General features: G+C 48.2%; 1 protein-coding gene across 1 annotated transcript; it reads right to left on the bottom strand.

The window, feature by feature from the left end:
• Positions 1 to 1061: 1061 nt before the first annotated feature.
• On the bottom strand, positions 1062 to 16194 carry DNAJC18 (DnaJ heat shock protein family (Hsp40) member C18). The gene is made up of 7 exons (XM_014889609.2): positions 16071 to 16194; positions 15822 to 15967; positions 14370 to 14555; positions 10582 to 10694; positions 8759 to 8868; positions 6942 to 7114; positions 1062 to 3498 (listed from the first exon to the last, which is right to left on the bottom strand). The coding sequence occupies exons 1-7, from the start codon at positions 16106 to 16108 to the stop codon at positions 3374 to 3376; spliced, it is 891 nt and encodes a 296-aa protein (XP_014745095.1). The 5' UTR covers positions 16109 to 16194; the 3' UTR covers positions 1062 to 3373.
• Positions 16195 to 16497: the final 303 nt, after the last annotated feature.

Genomic DNA, 16497 nt, shown 5'->3' with positions numbered 1-16497 from the left:
GGCTGTCCCAGGGCTGTCCCAGACCCCGTCCTGTTCCAAGCCCCACTCCCAGACCCCTGCTCCTGCCCTCGCCCCATTCCCTGTCCCATGTCCCTGTTCTGTTCCCAGCACCTGTCCCATTCCAAGCTCCATTTGGAGCTCTCTGCTCACTCCCTGCTCTGTTCTCAGCCCTCAGTCCCGTTCCAAGTCCTGTTCCCAGTCCTGTGTCCCGTTCCCAGCCCTCTGTCCCATTCCCATTCTGAGTCCCAGTCCCATGTCCTGTTCCCAACCCTCAGTGCCGTTCCCAATCCTGTGTCCCATTCTCAGCCCTTGTTCCTGTTCCCAACCCTTGGTCCCATTCCCTTGTCCTGTGTCCCATTCCTAGTCCCGTGTCCCATGTCCCATGTCCCATTCCCAGTCCTTTGTCCTGTGTCCCATTCCCAGTCTTCGGTCCTATTCCTATTCCCAGTCCTGTGCCCCATGTCTGATGTCCCATTCCCATTCCCTTGTCCTGTGTCCCATTCCCAGTCTTCGGTCCTATTCCCATTCCTAGTCCCATGTCCCATGTCCCATGTCCCATGTCCCATGTCCCATGTCCCATGTTCTGTGTCCCATTTCCATTCCCATTCCCAGTCCTATTCCCAGCCCTCGGTCCCATTCCCATTGCCGTTCCCGTTCCCATTCCCAACCCTCGGTCCCATTCCCATTCCCAGCCCTTAGCCCCATTCCCGTTCATTCTCATTCATTCCCGTTCAGGTTCCCGTTGGGAGCCCGCACAGGCCCCGCCCCTACAGTGAAGGCGGGAACACAGGCCCCGCCCACAGCGAGGCCCCGCCCACACGGGCCCTCCCTCCCCTCACACAGAGGGGGGGGCTCAGTCCCCGATCCCCATCCCGATCCCAATCCCAATCCCCATCTCAATCCTGATCCCAATCTCCATCCCGATCCCAATCCCAGCCCCGATCCTGACCCCAATTGCTCGGCCGTGTCCCATACCCCATGTCCTCCCCCTCGCAGGCCCCGACCCGTCCCCGCCATCCCCCTCAACCCTGCCGGCGCCAGGCTCGGAGCACACGGACAGGCACAGCGATGTCACGTCTTTAATTTAAAAATAAATAAATATATATACACACACACAAACCGGCGTTCAAGCGCTTGGTGCAGCCAGGAACACCCTCTCCTCCCGTCAGAGCCCCACAGACAGAATCCCAAATACCCTTTGGGTTATTTTAGCGATGCGTTTCCACATCGGCGGCTCCTGAGAGGATTTTCCTTCTCCCTGTGGAGCACAAACACAACTTGTCCAGTTTGTCACCCACGCCACATCCCTCCCTCACAGCACCCTGACCCTGCTTAGGAACAAAAAACACTTATTGCTTCTGGGGATGTTTTTCCCTCCCTCCTGCATTTCCCAGCCGATTGTGCTTCCCACAGGAGGTGTCCATCAGGTTCTCGAGGTCTTTGGATGAAAGGTACAATCTGGTTTCAGTGCAAAACGCTGTGCAGGAGCTGGAGCTCCGTGCAGGACATTGTGAGTCCGGGAAGTCGCTGGATTTTCGCTGGATTTTGTCTCCCTACCTGCATCCCTCTACAGCCTCACAGGAATGACAGGGAAGATCCCAACCCTGCAACGAAGTCCAACCATTTTAGTAGATTTCTAAGATATTCTACAAGCTATTTAATATATAAAAAGCAACATTATTTTCACTTTTTGTACACTCGTGCTCAAAAGTGGGGAAATACCAGAATTAAGGCTGCCTGCTCTGCCAGCCACCAAACTGGAATCATCACCAATTTTTGCCCTTAAAATCTGGCACTAAGAATGTTCCACACCAACCCCCTCAAAATGCCCTTTTCTCGGTGCTTCTCCTGTTTCAGCTACCTCAAAAAATTCTACTTAACTTCCCCATGTTCCTAACAAGGTTTCCTACAAATGGGGCAAAAAAATGCAATTTACAGAGTCACTATGTTGTTTTTTTTTCTCTTTTATGACATCCCACCACAGCACTGTTGCTGTATCTGGAATGTTCTCCCAGCTGGGATGTTTAGGGCTCATGTACAGAAGCACCAGACCTCAAACCAACCCATCACCTTTGTGCAGACCCCAGAAAAATAGTTTTTATTTTTTTTTCCAGCTTCTTTTTTCCTGCCAAACCTCTCAGAGCTGAATGGATGGGACAGGGACGTGGAGGGGACAACACTCCCAGGTCCATCCAGTGGGACTCCTACACCATTGCACCAGTGCCCAGCACACTCTGAGCTTTAAAGGCAGGTTTAATCCTGGCATTTCCCAAACTTCTCAGCATTTGCTCCCTAGGTTTCAGCCAAGGCCACCTGTGCATCCTGTGTGACTCGAGTTTCAGGCATGCCTTGCTCAGGTGTCCCTGACTGCCATTCCAGAGGGGAGCAGTGCTGCTCTGGGAGCCCCCACCCTGGGCAGGAATTCCCTGGAAAATCAGCTCATTCCATGGAGGGCAAACACCAGCCTGCATGGGGGTGCTCAGCTGGAGCAACACTGGCCTAACTCTGGCCTAACTCTGGCCTAACTCTGGTCTGCTGCTCACAAAGACAACCCAGCACCAACCTGCCCTTCAAGGCCTGGCTGTGTGAAGGAGGATCAAGAAAAACCAGGACGTTGCCACATGGATCTTCTTCTTTACAATATCATGTCTAAAGTGAAACATTCATAGCTGCTCAACAGAGTAAAAATATGCTACATGAGAACTGTACTGGAAAAAAGCAGGGCCCTGGGGAGAGCTGGGGGAGTGTGCAGATAAAAATCAGAATGGAACAGCCAGCTTCAAAATATGCCACTGGAAACAGAGGAGGGAATGAGCACAGTTCTTCCAGGCAGCCACTGGAGAATGGGTGCAATTCCCAGACTGCCATGCTGGTGTCAGGATGGGCACAGCCCTCCCTTGGAGAGCTGGGAATGTGCCTCCCCTGGGGCAGGGACTGTCCCTCCTGCACTGGAACCACCCCAGCTCTGTGACACAGCCCCGAGGGACACGGGGAGGTGACACCCAGCCCCAGCACGGCGATCCAGGGAGCTGCAGATCCACGGGGAAAGGCAGGAAGCCGAGAGGAGCCAGCTCTCCTGGGAAGCACACAAAGCCTGGAGGGCACACAAAGCACCCAGGCAGACGGGTCCGAGCTCAGGGCGTGCCCTGGGGAATGAATTTACAAAGTGCCACTGGTCCTTGGAACCAAATCGAATGTACAGGATATATTACAGCAAACAGCAGCCCTGCAGCTCGTGCTGGCCCCTGCGGAGGGACTCCAATATCCAGACTCTTTACAACAGACTCCTTCCCTTTTCACACGGAGGAAAAAAAAAAACTTAAGTTAAAACAGCAATAAATAAAAGTACAGAAGGTGTGTGTGTGCGTCCTGGTCAGCCCCCTTTGTGCATCCCAATCAGACTGGAGAGCTTCTCACAGTGCTCAAGTTTCAGGGACTCTGCTTTCTGTTTTAACCTCTCATCTCTGTAGAGCTTGGCCAAATTGGACAAATCAGACTCTGAAAAATGAAAGAAAAAAGATGCATTAGGGTGAAGCCCTGAGCCTCTCCTTTAAAGAACTGTTTCTAAGTGCTTTGTTATCCTTGTGGCACTTTTAAATTTTAATTGTGGTGGGTACTGGGTACTGAAGCCAGGAAGGTGAACAGCTACCCAAGGGACTCGCCTGAAAGGCCTCCCTGCCCTTTCATTAACAATCTCAAATGTACTTTGCATTTTGTTCCCCTTCCTTCTCAAAAGCCACATACAACCGAAATAATCCCATTGTTTAAATTATTTCCTCCCAGTAATTCACAGAAGTTTCTTTTGCTGATTAGCTGAGGAAGTCTTAATATAAGTTTCTCCCTGCAGAATAATTTGGCTGCAGGATTAGATGCACCGAGGAGAACAGCAGTAATTTACTTCTGAAAAGGTCAACATCTCCGTAAGCACAGGCTACCTGATGACACTCCATTTTTCAAAGAGCTTTTATACACCTTACAAGCCCCTCATTCTACAAAATTATTCAGAGTGGAAAGAACTTCAATAGATCCTTTCATGCCTTCCGTCCTCTGTCCCACTGAAATTTAAAGCCATTTAACCCTCCTCCCACTCACTGAAAAGCTTCACAAACTGACAGGCAGGAAGAGCTCATTTTAGAGCAGGAATCCATTTACAGGTTTATAACCAAAATGCCACTCAAGCAGTGCTGGGCACAGCCTTGTCAAACCTCCAGTAAAATCCAGGCTCAGGTAATTGTCCCTGAGCCCAGAAATTGTCCCTGGAGTTGTGCACTAGAGAATCTCAGTTTACATTTATTCAATTGGGGAAAATTGTTCCCTGCACTTTTGACAGCGTTCATTCCATCACATTTGCTCCTTGTGGGTTTCAATCTTTCCCAGAGTAGTTCCTTTGAAGCCTTTTCTTCAAGGAGGTGCTGAATTCCAACTGTATTTACATTGGATATTACAGAAGAAATTCCTCCCTGGCAGGGTGGGCAGGGCTGGCACGGGGTGCCCAGAGAAGCTGTGGCTGCCCCTGGATCCCTGGAAATGTCCAAGGTTGGACTTTGGGATTTGGAGCAGCCTGGGATGGTGCCATGGCAGGGGTGGCACTGGATGAGCTTTGAGGCCCTTTCCAATCCAAACCATTCCATAATTCTGTGATACTTATCCTGATTTTCAGTTGCCTCCTTGTGACCTCTCTGCAGCCTCACTTCACAACTGAGCCATCCCAGCTGAACCATCTCCTGTAAAACCTGGGATGTGCTTTTTGAACTTAACTGTGCCACAGATTTCAGAAGACCCAAAGCCACAGCACACCCAACTTCCACATTCTGCTCTGCTGAGGAGTCTGCTGCAGCACTATAAAACTGACTGGCTGAACAAGGTACAACCAATCCAATATCACTTATTACCAAGGTTATGTTACCAATATTTTAAAGGTTTTCCTCAAGGTTGTTGGACACCAGGTAATGCTTTTCAAGTCTTAAAATCAAGGACTTTAAACCCCAAACTGTTCCTGAACTACTCAGCTCTGTCTGTTTTGCTGGTGCTCAAGGGAAACGTGCCCTCAGTAAACACAACAAATGCACTATAAATAGACATTCAACTGACAAAGAGCTCACCACACCGAGTCCAACACTTCAGCAAGGATTAAGGGACCAACACTGTGCAGCAACAGCTGACTAAGAACTGCCTCAGCATCTGCAGAACCTTTTCCCCAGCACTCCATCCTGTATTCAGGGGTTATTTTTATAAACATGACTGTCCTAAGGTCAGGCCGGTCTCAGCTATGGCCTGGATGGGAAGCACTCTGAAAATGTGAGTTTTTAAATGACACTGTGGCCTTAGGCTATGCTAACTGTGGCTGTTGTAAATGTATTTGCAGCTGGTGACTAACACAGTCCCTGAGTGCACAGAGCTCTGCAGGAGCAGGGCTTGGCACTGCAGGCTGGATCATCTCCCCTCTCTGATCCTGGGCTCTCTCAGACTCACAAACCCTGTCCCCTCGCTGGGGCTGGGCTCTCCTCAGCTCCAGCTCTCTGTGAAAAGTCACAGTGTGGTGACTTTCAGCTGCACCAGGTTAATTCAAGGGAATCTCCTGTAAGAAATAAACTCTCCCCTTTTAGCAAATGTACATTTATGAGTATGAACATCCATTATCCCTGGAGGCTGCTCCTGCCATACTCAAAGTTCACAAATCAAAAACTTCGAGACTTTGATGGTCTTATATTATATCTTCTTTTCCTTTCTAATCTCAGAGCCTACATCTTTTTATTTCTTTTTAAAAGCAGGATTGGTAACTTTTATAGTAAAATAAGCCAAAAACAATCCTTCCCATCAAATACCTGTAAAGAACCTGGAGTCAGCAACACTATTGTCACCCCTCCTTTAGGATTAAATGAGTCTTCTTTAGATAAACTGAAAACAAAACTTTTCAGCAGTGGGCTGAGGATTGTTCTGATAATTGCACAGAGCAATTGAAAACCCCCACCAGTGTGTGAAATGCTGCTCCTGAGCATTCACAGACACAACTTGTTCCATCTTCCTTTACACACAGCACTACTCACTGCTGACTCATTTGAAGTTGATGAGTTCTTTAAGTGAATAAAATCAGTGAATAAAACCAGTCACAACATCCCAGCCTAAGCTCCTCCTTGTGATTTCTGTTATTTCTTACCATCCTGCAAGCAGCAGGAATTTACTGTCTCTTCAAATGAACCAGATGAGTAGCAATTAACAAGCAATAAAATATGGGGTTAACATGACTTTATTTGTGCCACTGATCCACTCGGGGCGGAGTGAAAATAACAATTTTGAATGCTCACATCTGTGTTCTTCCTTTCTGAATTCAATTCTTGTTTTTGTAAGAGTTGAAAATGGTGAAAAACATGATCTCCAACTCAGCTAAAGATAGAAAATGCAAATAACACCCAAACCACGGAAGCATGTTTTGAAAACTGACACCAGGAACAGAGCCCAGGGAGCCAAGAGCACCTGGACACGCTCTGGACTCTCCTGGAGAAATGTGAAGGAAAAAGTTACAGGAACTTCTTGTGGAGCCAATCAAAGCAAAACTGATTCTGCTCCAGCAAAGGAAACATAGGAATAGGTGATGTCTCAAGATCTTTTCCAGCCTAGCAATCTGTCAGGGCTACATAAATGTGGTGGGTTGAATGTTTCAAAACATCACTAAGAGTTGTTCAAGCATAAAACCTGAGCGGAAAAAAAGCGTCTCGAATGGTGAAGTCTACTTTTCACTCATCTCTCAGAATCACTTAAAATGGATTTTGACAGATCTCAAGAATAGCAAGTTCAGTGTTAAGAGCAGATGTGAGACACCTTAAACCAGTGCAAGGCTGAGATGTTACAAGGATTGGAAACTAAGGCTTAAAAACAGCAGAGCTTTGTGAGGCACAACCACCCCCAGCCCCTGAAACACCCTTGGGACAGAAATAACTTACTTTGCTGTTTCTCCTTCCAGCAGCTGGTCTGAATGTAGTCTATGTAATCTTTCTCAACTGTTTTCTCAAGCTCTTGAAGTTCTGCTCCTTGATAATTCTTTTCAAAGTTTTTATCAACATAGTAAGGCACCTGCAAGTTCTCTGTTTCTCTGCTGACAACGTGGCCTATGGACCTGTGGGAGCAGCAGGGAGAAATCAGATGTTTCAGCAGCTCAGAACTCAAGAAATCAAGAGCTATTTCTCCATATTAGCATTTCCAGAGGAAAATATTTACAGCAATGCTTGTACAGTTCATTTCTGCAGGATTATGGCTCCCTCAACCATCCAGTCAGGAAATTACAATCTGGTGAACAGCATGAGCAGTACAAACAGAATCCACCCTCCTGCCACAACCATTGGAAAATATCCCAGGGTTTATAAAAACTTAGGGCACAATGCAGTTGGATCTGGATTTTCCAATTATTTGGATCCTTTAGCAGAAATAAAATTTAGCAGGGGAGATTCCAGTTACACTTTTCTTCAGGGTTTTATAATCACCAGGAAACAAAGAGAAGCATGGAACAGGCTGGAAAATACCCTGTAGGAAGAATGAGCCCCTCTGACACAGTCACTGGGTTAAACCACACTCCTGGAGTTCATTTCCTTATTTGAGCCAAAATACCCAGGCCTCTGCTCGAATCACTGCCCACAGAGAGAGGCAGGCAGCCAAAACACAAAGGTTACATTCTACTCAAAGGAATCCTGCTTGCCCCTTTTGCCTGGATTCTTCTTTTCCTTCTCCTTCCCTGTGTCTCAGAGGTGTCCCCAATTTCTTTTAGTTTTTAGGCTGTTCAGTTGTTTGAAGGCTGTGATTTAGATGAAGATCCTAACTCTGAACCAGGCTCTGTCTCCCATCACCAGGAGAAGGGGAGGGAGTGAAGAAAAGCAGCTCAGCTGCTGTGGGGGCAGCGTGGGAGGTTTCACATGGGACTGGCAGATAGCAAAAACACTCCCTGGGGGAAAAAAAGACCAAAAACCAACCCACCCTAAAAACACCAATCCACCCTCCTGTTCTTTTCTGAGGGCCTCACACTGACATTGTGTGGTAAAATGCTGAGGGGTGTTGGGCTGCTCTGGCAGATGGGAGGAGGGCAAGGCTGGGCCTGAGCAGTTTTAGTCCTGGAAGGGAACAAGGGACTGTCTGGAGCTGCTGCTTGTCCCAAACCTCCCAATCCCTCTCCTGTGTCAGCCTGGGCCAGCCCAGGTCAGCTCTGTCCCTCCTGCAGCCCTGGATGCTGAGAGCAGGGGGTTTTCCTCTGCCCCACAAGCTCCCAGTACAGCAGCTCTGGTGGGGTCCTCCTGCTCCCAGAGCCCACCAGCCCCCAGGTCTCTGCTCCTCTGAGAGGTTAAACCAGAGCATTTCAAGGCTTTAATGATTTGCTGAGCTTCCAATGGAATTCGTGCTCCAGAAAAGATTTGGATTTATACTGCAAACCACAGGTTTCATTTTTTAGCTGCTTTTCAGAGCAACCTCAGAGTTGCCACAGATTCTGGGGGTTGGTCAGATCAGAGGCTGACTGACATCCACACTCCCCATGTTGTATAACTGTGCAAAACCATTCCATGCCAGCTCAGTTCAGCATCCTGTGCACTAAAGCTCCCCAAATTTCACAGTGCTCAGAACTCACCAGTGCAGGCTGTTGCTATTCCCTTATCTGTTGCTATCCCTTCTCTAAAGAGCAGAACATTAACAGGAATTTTGCTATCAAACCCAACTTCCATCTGCCTCCACACTGCAAACAGCAAGAGCAGAAAAAATGTGGTTTTGAAGGACTTACGATTTGTAGAATAAGCTGTAGGGTGGGTTGGTGGCCATCAGCTGGGTGATAACTGACACTATTATGATGATAAAAACTGGCATCAACTGGATAAATGCAGAGTATGAATTCTGAAAAGTACAAGGATTAGCAGTCAAGAAAATACAGATGGAAAAAGGCATCTGTTCACAGAAGCCAGGCTATCAATCACAGATCAACAACAGCTTCAAAGAAAAAAGAGCAAGTACTCTAGGATTTTGAGAGGGAAGACATTGTAATTTTTAAGAAACCTTTCTTAATAATATCAGAACACTCTTAAACACAATTTTCTTTCTATTATCTTCTCCTCTGCCCCTTCCTTCACAGTGCCCAGAGCAGTATTGTACCTGTCAGTGTCCAGCCTGCAGGAACACCCTGCAATTCCCATGTGCAATTCCCTATTTTTTTAGAGGGTTTTCCTGCACCCTCCCAATTTGCTCTCATTTGTAAAAATCTCAGCCTCTGCTCAAACCCTGCATTTGATGGCTGAGCACTGAAGGGTTAAGAGCTCCCATGCAGTATAACTTCAGACATTGGGGCTTTTCATTGATTGGATTAATTTAGCAGAACAAAAGAGTGGAAACTATCAAAGATAAAGCACTGATCTTTCCCTCTGCTCCTCCATTCCTTTCTAAACTGCCTTTAAATGCCTTTTCTCATCCAGAGGAAAATACAATATTCAGCTATTTAGGTTTTGCCCTCTGCCATGGGATAGCAACAAGGATTCCTGATGTGGGATTCACTGAAGCTGGAAAAGCTCTCCCAGCCCATGGAGTCCCAGCTGTGCCCATCCCTACCTTGTCCCCAGAGCACTCGGTGCCACCTCCAGGAATTGCTGGGACACCTCCAGGGATGGGGATCCAACCCTCCCTGGGCACTTCCAATCCCTGACCACCCTTTCCATGGGGAAATTTTCCCTAAAATCCACCCTGAGCTCCCCTGGCCCAGCCTGAGGCCGTTCCCTCTCCTCCTGTCCCTGTTCCCTGTTCCCAGATCCCAAATCCCCCCGGCTGTCCCCTCCTGTCAGGGAGTTGTGCAGAGCCACAAGGGCCCCCCTGAGCCTCCTTTTCTCCAGGCTGAGCCCCTTCCCAGCTCCCTCAGGAATTCTCCAGTCCCTTCCCAGCTCCATTCCCTGCCCTGGACACATCCCAGCCCCTCAGTGTCCTTCCTGAAGTGAGGAGCTGGATTCACTTCCCCCAGCTTAGCTGTCTGTCAGCTGTATCAGATTTTTATTTTCTCTAAGCCTGAGACCCACAAGGAAAAACTGATTTTCCTTGGAGAATGATCCCTGGAGGTTAACAGGCTGTCTCCAGAGGAAGATCTTGCCAAGGCAGGTGCCAGGTGTGTATGTGCACTGACAACAAAGCACACCTTGTGTCTCCTCTGAAGTCTCAGCTGGCAGAAATGTGTCCCAGCCCATCCTGTCCCCAGCTGGAAGAGGCCTGTGCAGCCCCTGGCTGCTCATTTACTGAAGGATTAAATCCACCTTGAGGACAAACCACTGCTTCCACATCCATCACCAATCCTCATTTGGACTAATTGTTGTTGGGATTACCAAGCACTGGAGCTTGCAAAAAGCAAGCAAGCAGCAAAACCCTCAGTGACAGAAAACAGAAAGGCCTGAGGTGCTCCAAATACAAAAGATCTTTACAGCAGTGATTAACAACAGCAACCCGGTGACAAAGAAAACATCCCTGTGGCTGCTTGAGGACAAACACTGAGCACTCAAGCCTGGGAGGGTTTGTTCCCTCACCCTGCTGAGGTGTTTAAATATTGAAAGTGAGGAGATGTCCCCTCCTGGCTACCTGTGGCCTGTGCTCCTCCTCCTCTGGCTCCTGTGTCCACGCCCTCTCAGCCCGGTGCCTCCGTGGGTAATAGTGAGCATCTCTGGCTACATTGGAGAACATGTGGATATTCCCTGTAAAAACAAAGCAGCACACACTCACGTTTCACCCATCTGCTACTCACCTGAATTCCTCACTTTCTATTCAATTATTCGGGTTTATACAGCCTGAATTACAGCTGGGACATCTCAGAGTAAAAAGCACAAAAACCATTTCAGAATTAAAACACCACGACAATGTTATTCCAAAAATCCTACCAGAGAAATTGCAGCGTGCTTCAATCCATCTTAATTTAAATCAAGCTGCAGAAACATGTTCTGATTTTTATGATTGTATCTCATATTTTAATGCTGTTCTTGTCACATTCACTTGCAAGGCTGTGGCAGGACAATGAATTTGCTTCACCAGGCTCAGGCTGTGAATTATGGGCTCCCATAATTATTGAATGTGGTCTTCTTCTACCCTCATTGCTAAGTCCTCTGCCTCCAAGCCATTAATAATTTCACTTAATTATTTCATAATAAAGAAAGAGGTTTTAAAAAGAGTAAAAAAGGAGAACAAATCAGGATTTTCTTTCTTGCACATGGAATGCAGTTGATTTATTTTAAAAAAATCTAAAATGAGGGAAAAATAGCATTTGCTGCTTCAATGTGAAGCTCAGGATCTGATTTTATCACCATATGAATATCTTAATAAGAGCTGTACTCTCCTCTTTTGAAATTCAGAATGTCTTTGTGTTAGAGAATTGAAATCTGTGGCTTATCATCACAACAGAAATGCAAAACTATTTTTAAGCCCTGGGGAAGATGTCACATTATTTTATACTCTTATCCCGTCCTTTATTTTTGAGTTTCCCAAAGAATCCTGCAAGAAACCTGGGCAAAGGTGACCCGTGCTATTGTATCAAAATCTCTGTTCCATTGCTTGTTCAAAGATTTTCCAAGCCCCAGGCATGTGTGCAGTCAGAGCTCCAACAGCGAGCCAAGACAGGCTGGCTCCAAGGAGGAAAGTTTCTTTAGGGAAAAAAGAAACTTTCTTTCTATCCTTCAACATTGCTCAGACAGGGTTTTATCAAGCTGTGAAAAGAAGCAGCCAGTGTGGGAAAAGAAGAATGGCTTTTATAGGAGTGCTTAGAAAAAAAAAAGATTCCCAAATTTTAAGTTTCTCCAAGAATTTAAGGCAGCAGTTTCTTTTGTTCCATGTGCATTTATTTTTTAACAGAAGAACTTGAACTCTCTCTTCACTACAACTGAAAGACTCTGACACATGGAGATTCCTTTGAGTCCAATCACATTTAACATATTAAATTTAACTATTTTTCCATGGAATATACATAGAGAAGAACTGTTCAGTAAAAACAAAGCCATAAAGATGCCCACAAAGCCCAGAGGGGAACTCATGTTTAGTGCCAACACCCACTGCTAAAAAAATTTATTTTTATTTTCTAAGCCTTTGCTACTTTGGCAAAAATTCCCATTATCTCTTTTATGCCAGTCTGCCAAATAAACTCAGCACCCTAATTCCTCCCACAGCAACTCAATTTTCTACCCTAACCCTAACCCTAACCCTAACCCAAACAAAAACCCTAACCCTAAGGCTAACCCCAACCCTAAGGCTAGCCCTAGCCCTAAGCCTAACCCTAAGCCTAAACCTAACCCTAAGCCTAACCCTAAGCCTAAGCCTAACCCTAACCCAAACAAAAACCCTAACCCTAAGGCTAACCCCAACCCTAAGGCTAGCCCTAGCCCTAAGCCTAAGCCTAAGCCTAAACCTAAGCCCAACCCTAACCCCAACCCTAACCCTAACCCTAACCCTAACCCTAACCCTAACCCTAACCCTAGCCCTAACCCTAACCCATACCCTAGACCTAACCCTAGACCTAACCCTAACCCAATAACCCTAACCCAAACCCAAACCCTAACCCAACTCTAACCCTAACCCTAACCCTAACCCTAACCCTAACCCTAACCCTAACCCTAACCCCAGTCATAACACTAACTCTAACCCATACCCTAGACCTAATCCTAACCCTAACTGCCTCCCCCTTGACTCTACACACAAATCTGGGGACAAATTACTGCAAAGCCCTATTGGACAGAGGTGGTTCCTCCAGATTCTACTGGACTGACAATAACCCTAACCCAAACCCAATAACCCAAACCCAAACCCAATAACCCTAAGCCAAACCAAACAACCCTAACCCAAACCAAACAACCCTAACCCAAACCCAATAACCCTAAGCCAAACCAAACAACCCTAACCCAAACCCAATAACCCTAACCCAAACCCAATAACCCTAATCCAAACCTTCCACTCCAAGCATCCCTGTTCCCCACAGGCCCATTCCATGAGGGTGATGTCCCACAAAGGGCACATCCAGGTGCAATTCCTTGCACAGTCAGAGATGGAAAAGCTGCAGACTCCAGCTGGAATTACACCATGCTGAGGCTGGCTTTGCAAATCCCCTGCTGCAAGTCTGGGATCTGAGGTTCCCTTAGCTGCAAATGCACCACTCACAGCAAGGGTTAGTAAGTAACTACTCATCTGTGTGTCTGCAGGCTATTGTAACTGGGGTGTAACTCACTTTGTGTGATACTTTGGAGGTGAAAATCCCCAAGAGTGCTAAAGCAAATCCTTAGATGCTGCCAGGAAGGCCCTTGAAGTCCTCACACCTTTCAGATTTCATTTTAATCCACTGATCTTGCAGGATCAATTCTTCCTACAAATCCAAGAGGCAAGGCTGGGCTGGGGCATGCATGGAGCTATTCCAGGTACAGCTCCCACTGCACATCCCTGCATCCTGCACATTCCTGCATCCTGCACATCCCTTCATCCTGCACATCCCCTGGATCCTGCACATCCCTGCATCCTGCACATCCCTTGGATCCTGCACATCCCTTCATCCTGCACATCCCCTGGATCCTGCACATCCCTTGGATCCTGCACATCCCTGGATCCTGCACATCCCTTCATCCTGCACATCCCCTGGATCCTGCACATCCCTGCATCCTGCACATCCCTGCATCCTGCACATCCCTTGGATCCTGCACATCCCTTCATCCTGCACATCTCTTGGATCCTGCACATCCCCTTGATCCTGGCTCCTCTCCTGGCAGGCTGTAATTTCATTACAGCACAGGCTGCTGTGAGGCACAGGAGCTCCTGCTTCCCCTGAGACCACAGCTCCAGGAGCTGGGCCATGCTGGCCTGGAATGCTGTCAGGTGCCTCAAGTCACGGAATTGTTCATGCTGGAAAAGACCTCCGAGGTCATGAGTCCAACCACCATCAAAACCAACTCTGATCCCTTCTCATTCACACCCTGTTTTACCTCCCATACCATTACTGGCTTCAGATGATGGAGGGAATAAAAGAAAGGCAGAAATCAAATGTGAAAAGGTTTCTGCTCTTTTCAGATGTATTCCCTGAGCAATCCCAAGGGAAGCTGAACTTCCTCATGGTTTATGGAATCAGAGAATATGCTGAGTCCCAAGGATCATACAGCTTCTGGCCCTGCACAGACCCCTCAACAATCCCCCCTGGGCATCCCTGGAGTGGTGTCCAAACCCTCCTGGAGCTCTGGCAGCCCCAGGGCCGTGCCCATTCCTGGGGAACCCGAGCAGTGCCTAGCACCCTCTGGGTGAGGGAAGAACCTTCTCCCAAAATCCAGCCTGGCCCTGCTTTATCCCAGCTCCAGCTGTTCCCTCAAGTTTTATCAGTCCACTGGAAACCACTGCAGACAGGTACTGACCTGTAGGGAAGTGCCCACCAAAAAACACATTGAATATTTCTTCTGGTGTGATGTCTGCTTCGAATTCTGTGTAGTAATTGTAGTGCCTGGCCTGGCCAGTGCTGACGTGCTCGTGGTCACTGCCCAGCTCATCGTAGCGGAGCCGTTTCTCAGGGTTGCTCAGAACTGCAAAAGCGTTGCCTATTGCTGGAGAGGGAATTAAAACCAGTGTTACATCCCCACAGCTCACACTCTTCTAAGTGGAGAAGCAAAAAAAAACAAAACAAAAGCCCAAAGAAGCCTAGGGAATTTGTGTTTGACCAAAGATTGAGCTGCTTTTACAAAGGATGTGTAACAGCTCTGGCATTACCTGTGATGGAAACCATTTCCTGCTGTCACTGATGCCAGGAGAAAAAGTGTCCCAGTACATGGAGAAACTTGAAATATTTGTAAAACTAATTCCACTTCAGCCAAGAAATTGGGTGAGAATGGAGCCCTTTATCAGCTCAAGTCAAATGCAAGTTTGGTCTGAGTGCACCTTCATGTCCCACATACAATTAACACAAAGTTAATAACTGCAGGGACCAATTAAAATTACAGGGCTATCCCAAGTTTTTCCTGCTGGCAGAGATGCTCCTGAAGCTGTGTGGCACATCTATTTCACATCTCACATCCAGCCACTCAGAAGTGCTTGTTTGGCTCATCTTCTTCTCTGATCTCTGACAGAACAAGTTCATAAAGAAATACAACCCAAACACAAACAAATAAAGAAGAGCCCTCCAGAAGCTCCTTGTTTTAACACACTGTGAATGAATCACCTGCTTTCCTCCTGCTGGGCTGCATGGAAAGGGGAAATATGGGTGATGTAGACACTGCAGCATAGCTGAGAACTCCAGACACAGCACATGGGATGCAATTTCATACTCCCATACATATATATAAAAATAACAATTTATTCATGACAAGGAGCAGTTGATGACAAACACCCAATTTTGCTGCATGGGCAGCGTCAGTTCCAAGTTCTGAACCTTCTTCAGCATCATGGAATCCCAGAATGGTTTGGGTTGGAAGGAACAACGGAGTTCACCTCATTCCAACCCCCTGCCATGGCAGGGACAGCTCCCACTTGACGAGGTTCTTCCAAGCCCCATCCAAGCTGGCCTTGGACACTTCCAAGGATCCAGGGGATCAGCTGCTTCTCTGGGCACCCTGTACCAGGGCCTCAGCATCTTCACAGGGAATTATTGCTTCCTAATATCCCATCTATCCTTTCTGACAGTGTAGAGACCGTTCCCTGTGACCCTCCAGAACCTTGCAAAGCTCCTCAGAACTATCAGGGAATGAGACCTGGGATGCATTTCCCGTTGTTTCTAAGGGAAGATGTGTATTTTGCAGCACGAGCCGCAGCAGGGTTCTGTGAAGACGCCGCCGTGTCCGAACCCCGCCCGGCTCCGGCGCTGTCCCCCCCCTCACCTTTGAAGGCCTCGGTGGCTCCGGGCGCGCGGTTCTTGTCGGGGTGGAACTTGAGGGCCAGCCTGCGGTACGCCCGCTTCAGCTCCTCCTCGCCGGCGTCCCGCCTCACCCCCAGGATCTCGTAGTAATCCCGGCACCGCTTGATCCTGAGGGCGCACACGGGGTTAACCCGGGCCCGCTCCCCGCCTTTCCCCGGGCTCCTCCCTCGCCTCCCCCCCGTCCTCCCGAGCTCCTCCTTTGCCCGCTCACCGCTGCACCCCGTCCAGCTGCTCGGCCGTGTAGGTCATGGCGGCCCGCGGCCGCTGCCGCCCCTCGCTCACCGCCCGCCGCCCCGCGCCGCCATCTTGTGCGCGGGGGCTGCTGGGAGCGGGCCCGTGACGTCACGGCGAAGGGCGGTGACGTCATGGGAGGGGGGTTTCTGAGGGGAGCGGGAGGTCAGGGAATGGTGGAACGGTGGAATGTCATGGAACTGTGGAATGTTCCGAGCAGGAAAGTGATGCCTTGAGGAGCTGGAACAGAGGCTGCACACAGAGTTAAGGGGAATAAAATGGATGTTTATTGTGAGGCCTTGAGGAGCTGGAACAGAGGCTGCACACAGAGTTAAGGAGAATAAAATGGATGTTTATTGTGAGGCCCACGAAAGGCCTACAGAAGCCACACCCCAGCAATATCAGTG

Source organism: Sturnus vulgaris, chromosome 15 (genome assembly GCF_052056855.1).
Source record: "Sturnus vulgaris isolate bStuVul1 chromosome 15, bStuVul1.hap1, whole genome shotgun sequence".
In the NCBI taxonomy this organism is placed as follows: Eukaryota; Metazoa; Chordata; class Aves; order Passeriformes; family Sturnidae; genus Sturnus; species Sturnus vulgaris.
Note: the sequence above shows the minus strand (reverse complement) of the source record. Positions and strands in the feature narration are given on the sequence as shown.

Excerpts from the sequence above, each read along its gene's own strand:
- DNAJC18 (XM_014889609.2), bottom strand. The coding sequence starts at position 16,108 with ATGACCTACACGGCCGAGCAGCTGGACGGGGTGCAGCG. Across the intron at positions 14,556-15,821 it reads AGCCACCGAGGCCTTCAAAG|CAATAGGCAACGCTTTTGCA; the intron begins GTGAGGGGGGGG and ends TTCCCTCTCCAG. Across the intron at positions 8,869-10,581 it reads AGGAGGAGCACAGGCCACAG|AATTCATACTCTGCATTTAT; the intron begins GTAGCCAGGAGG and ends TGTACTTTTCAG.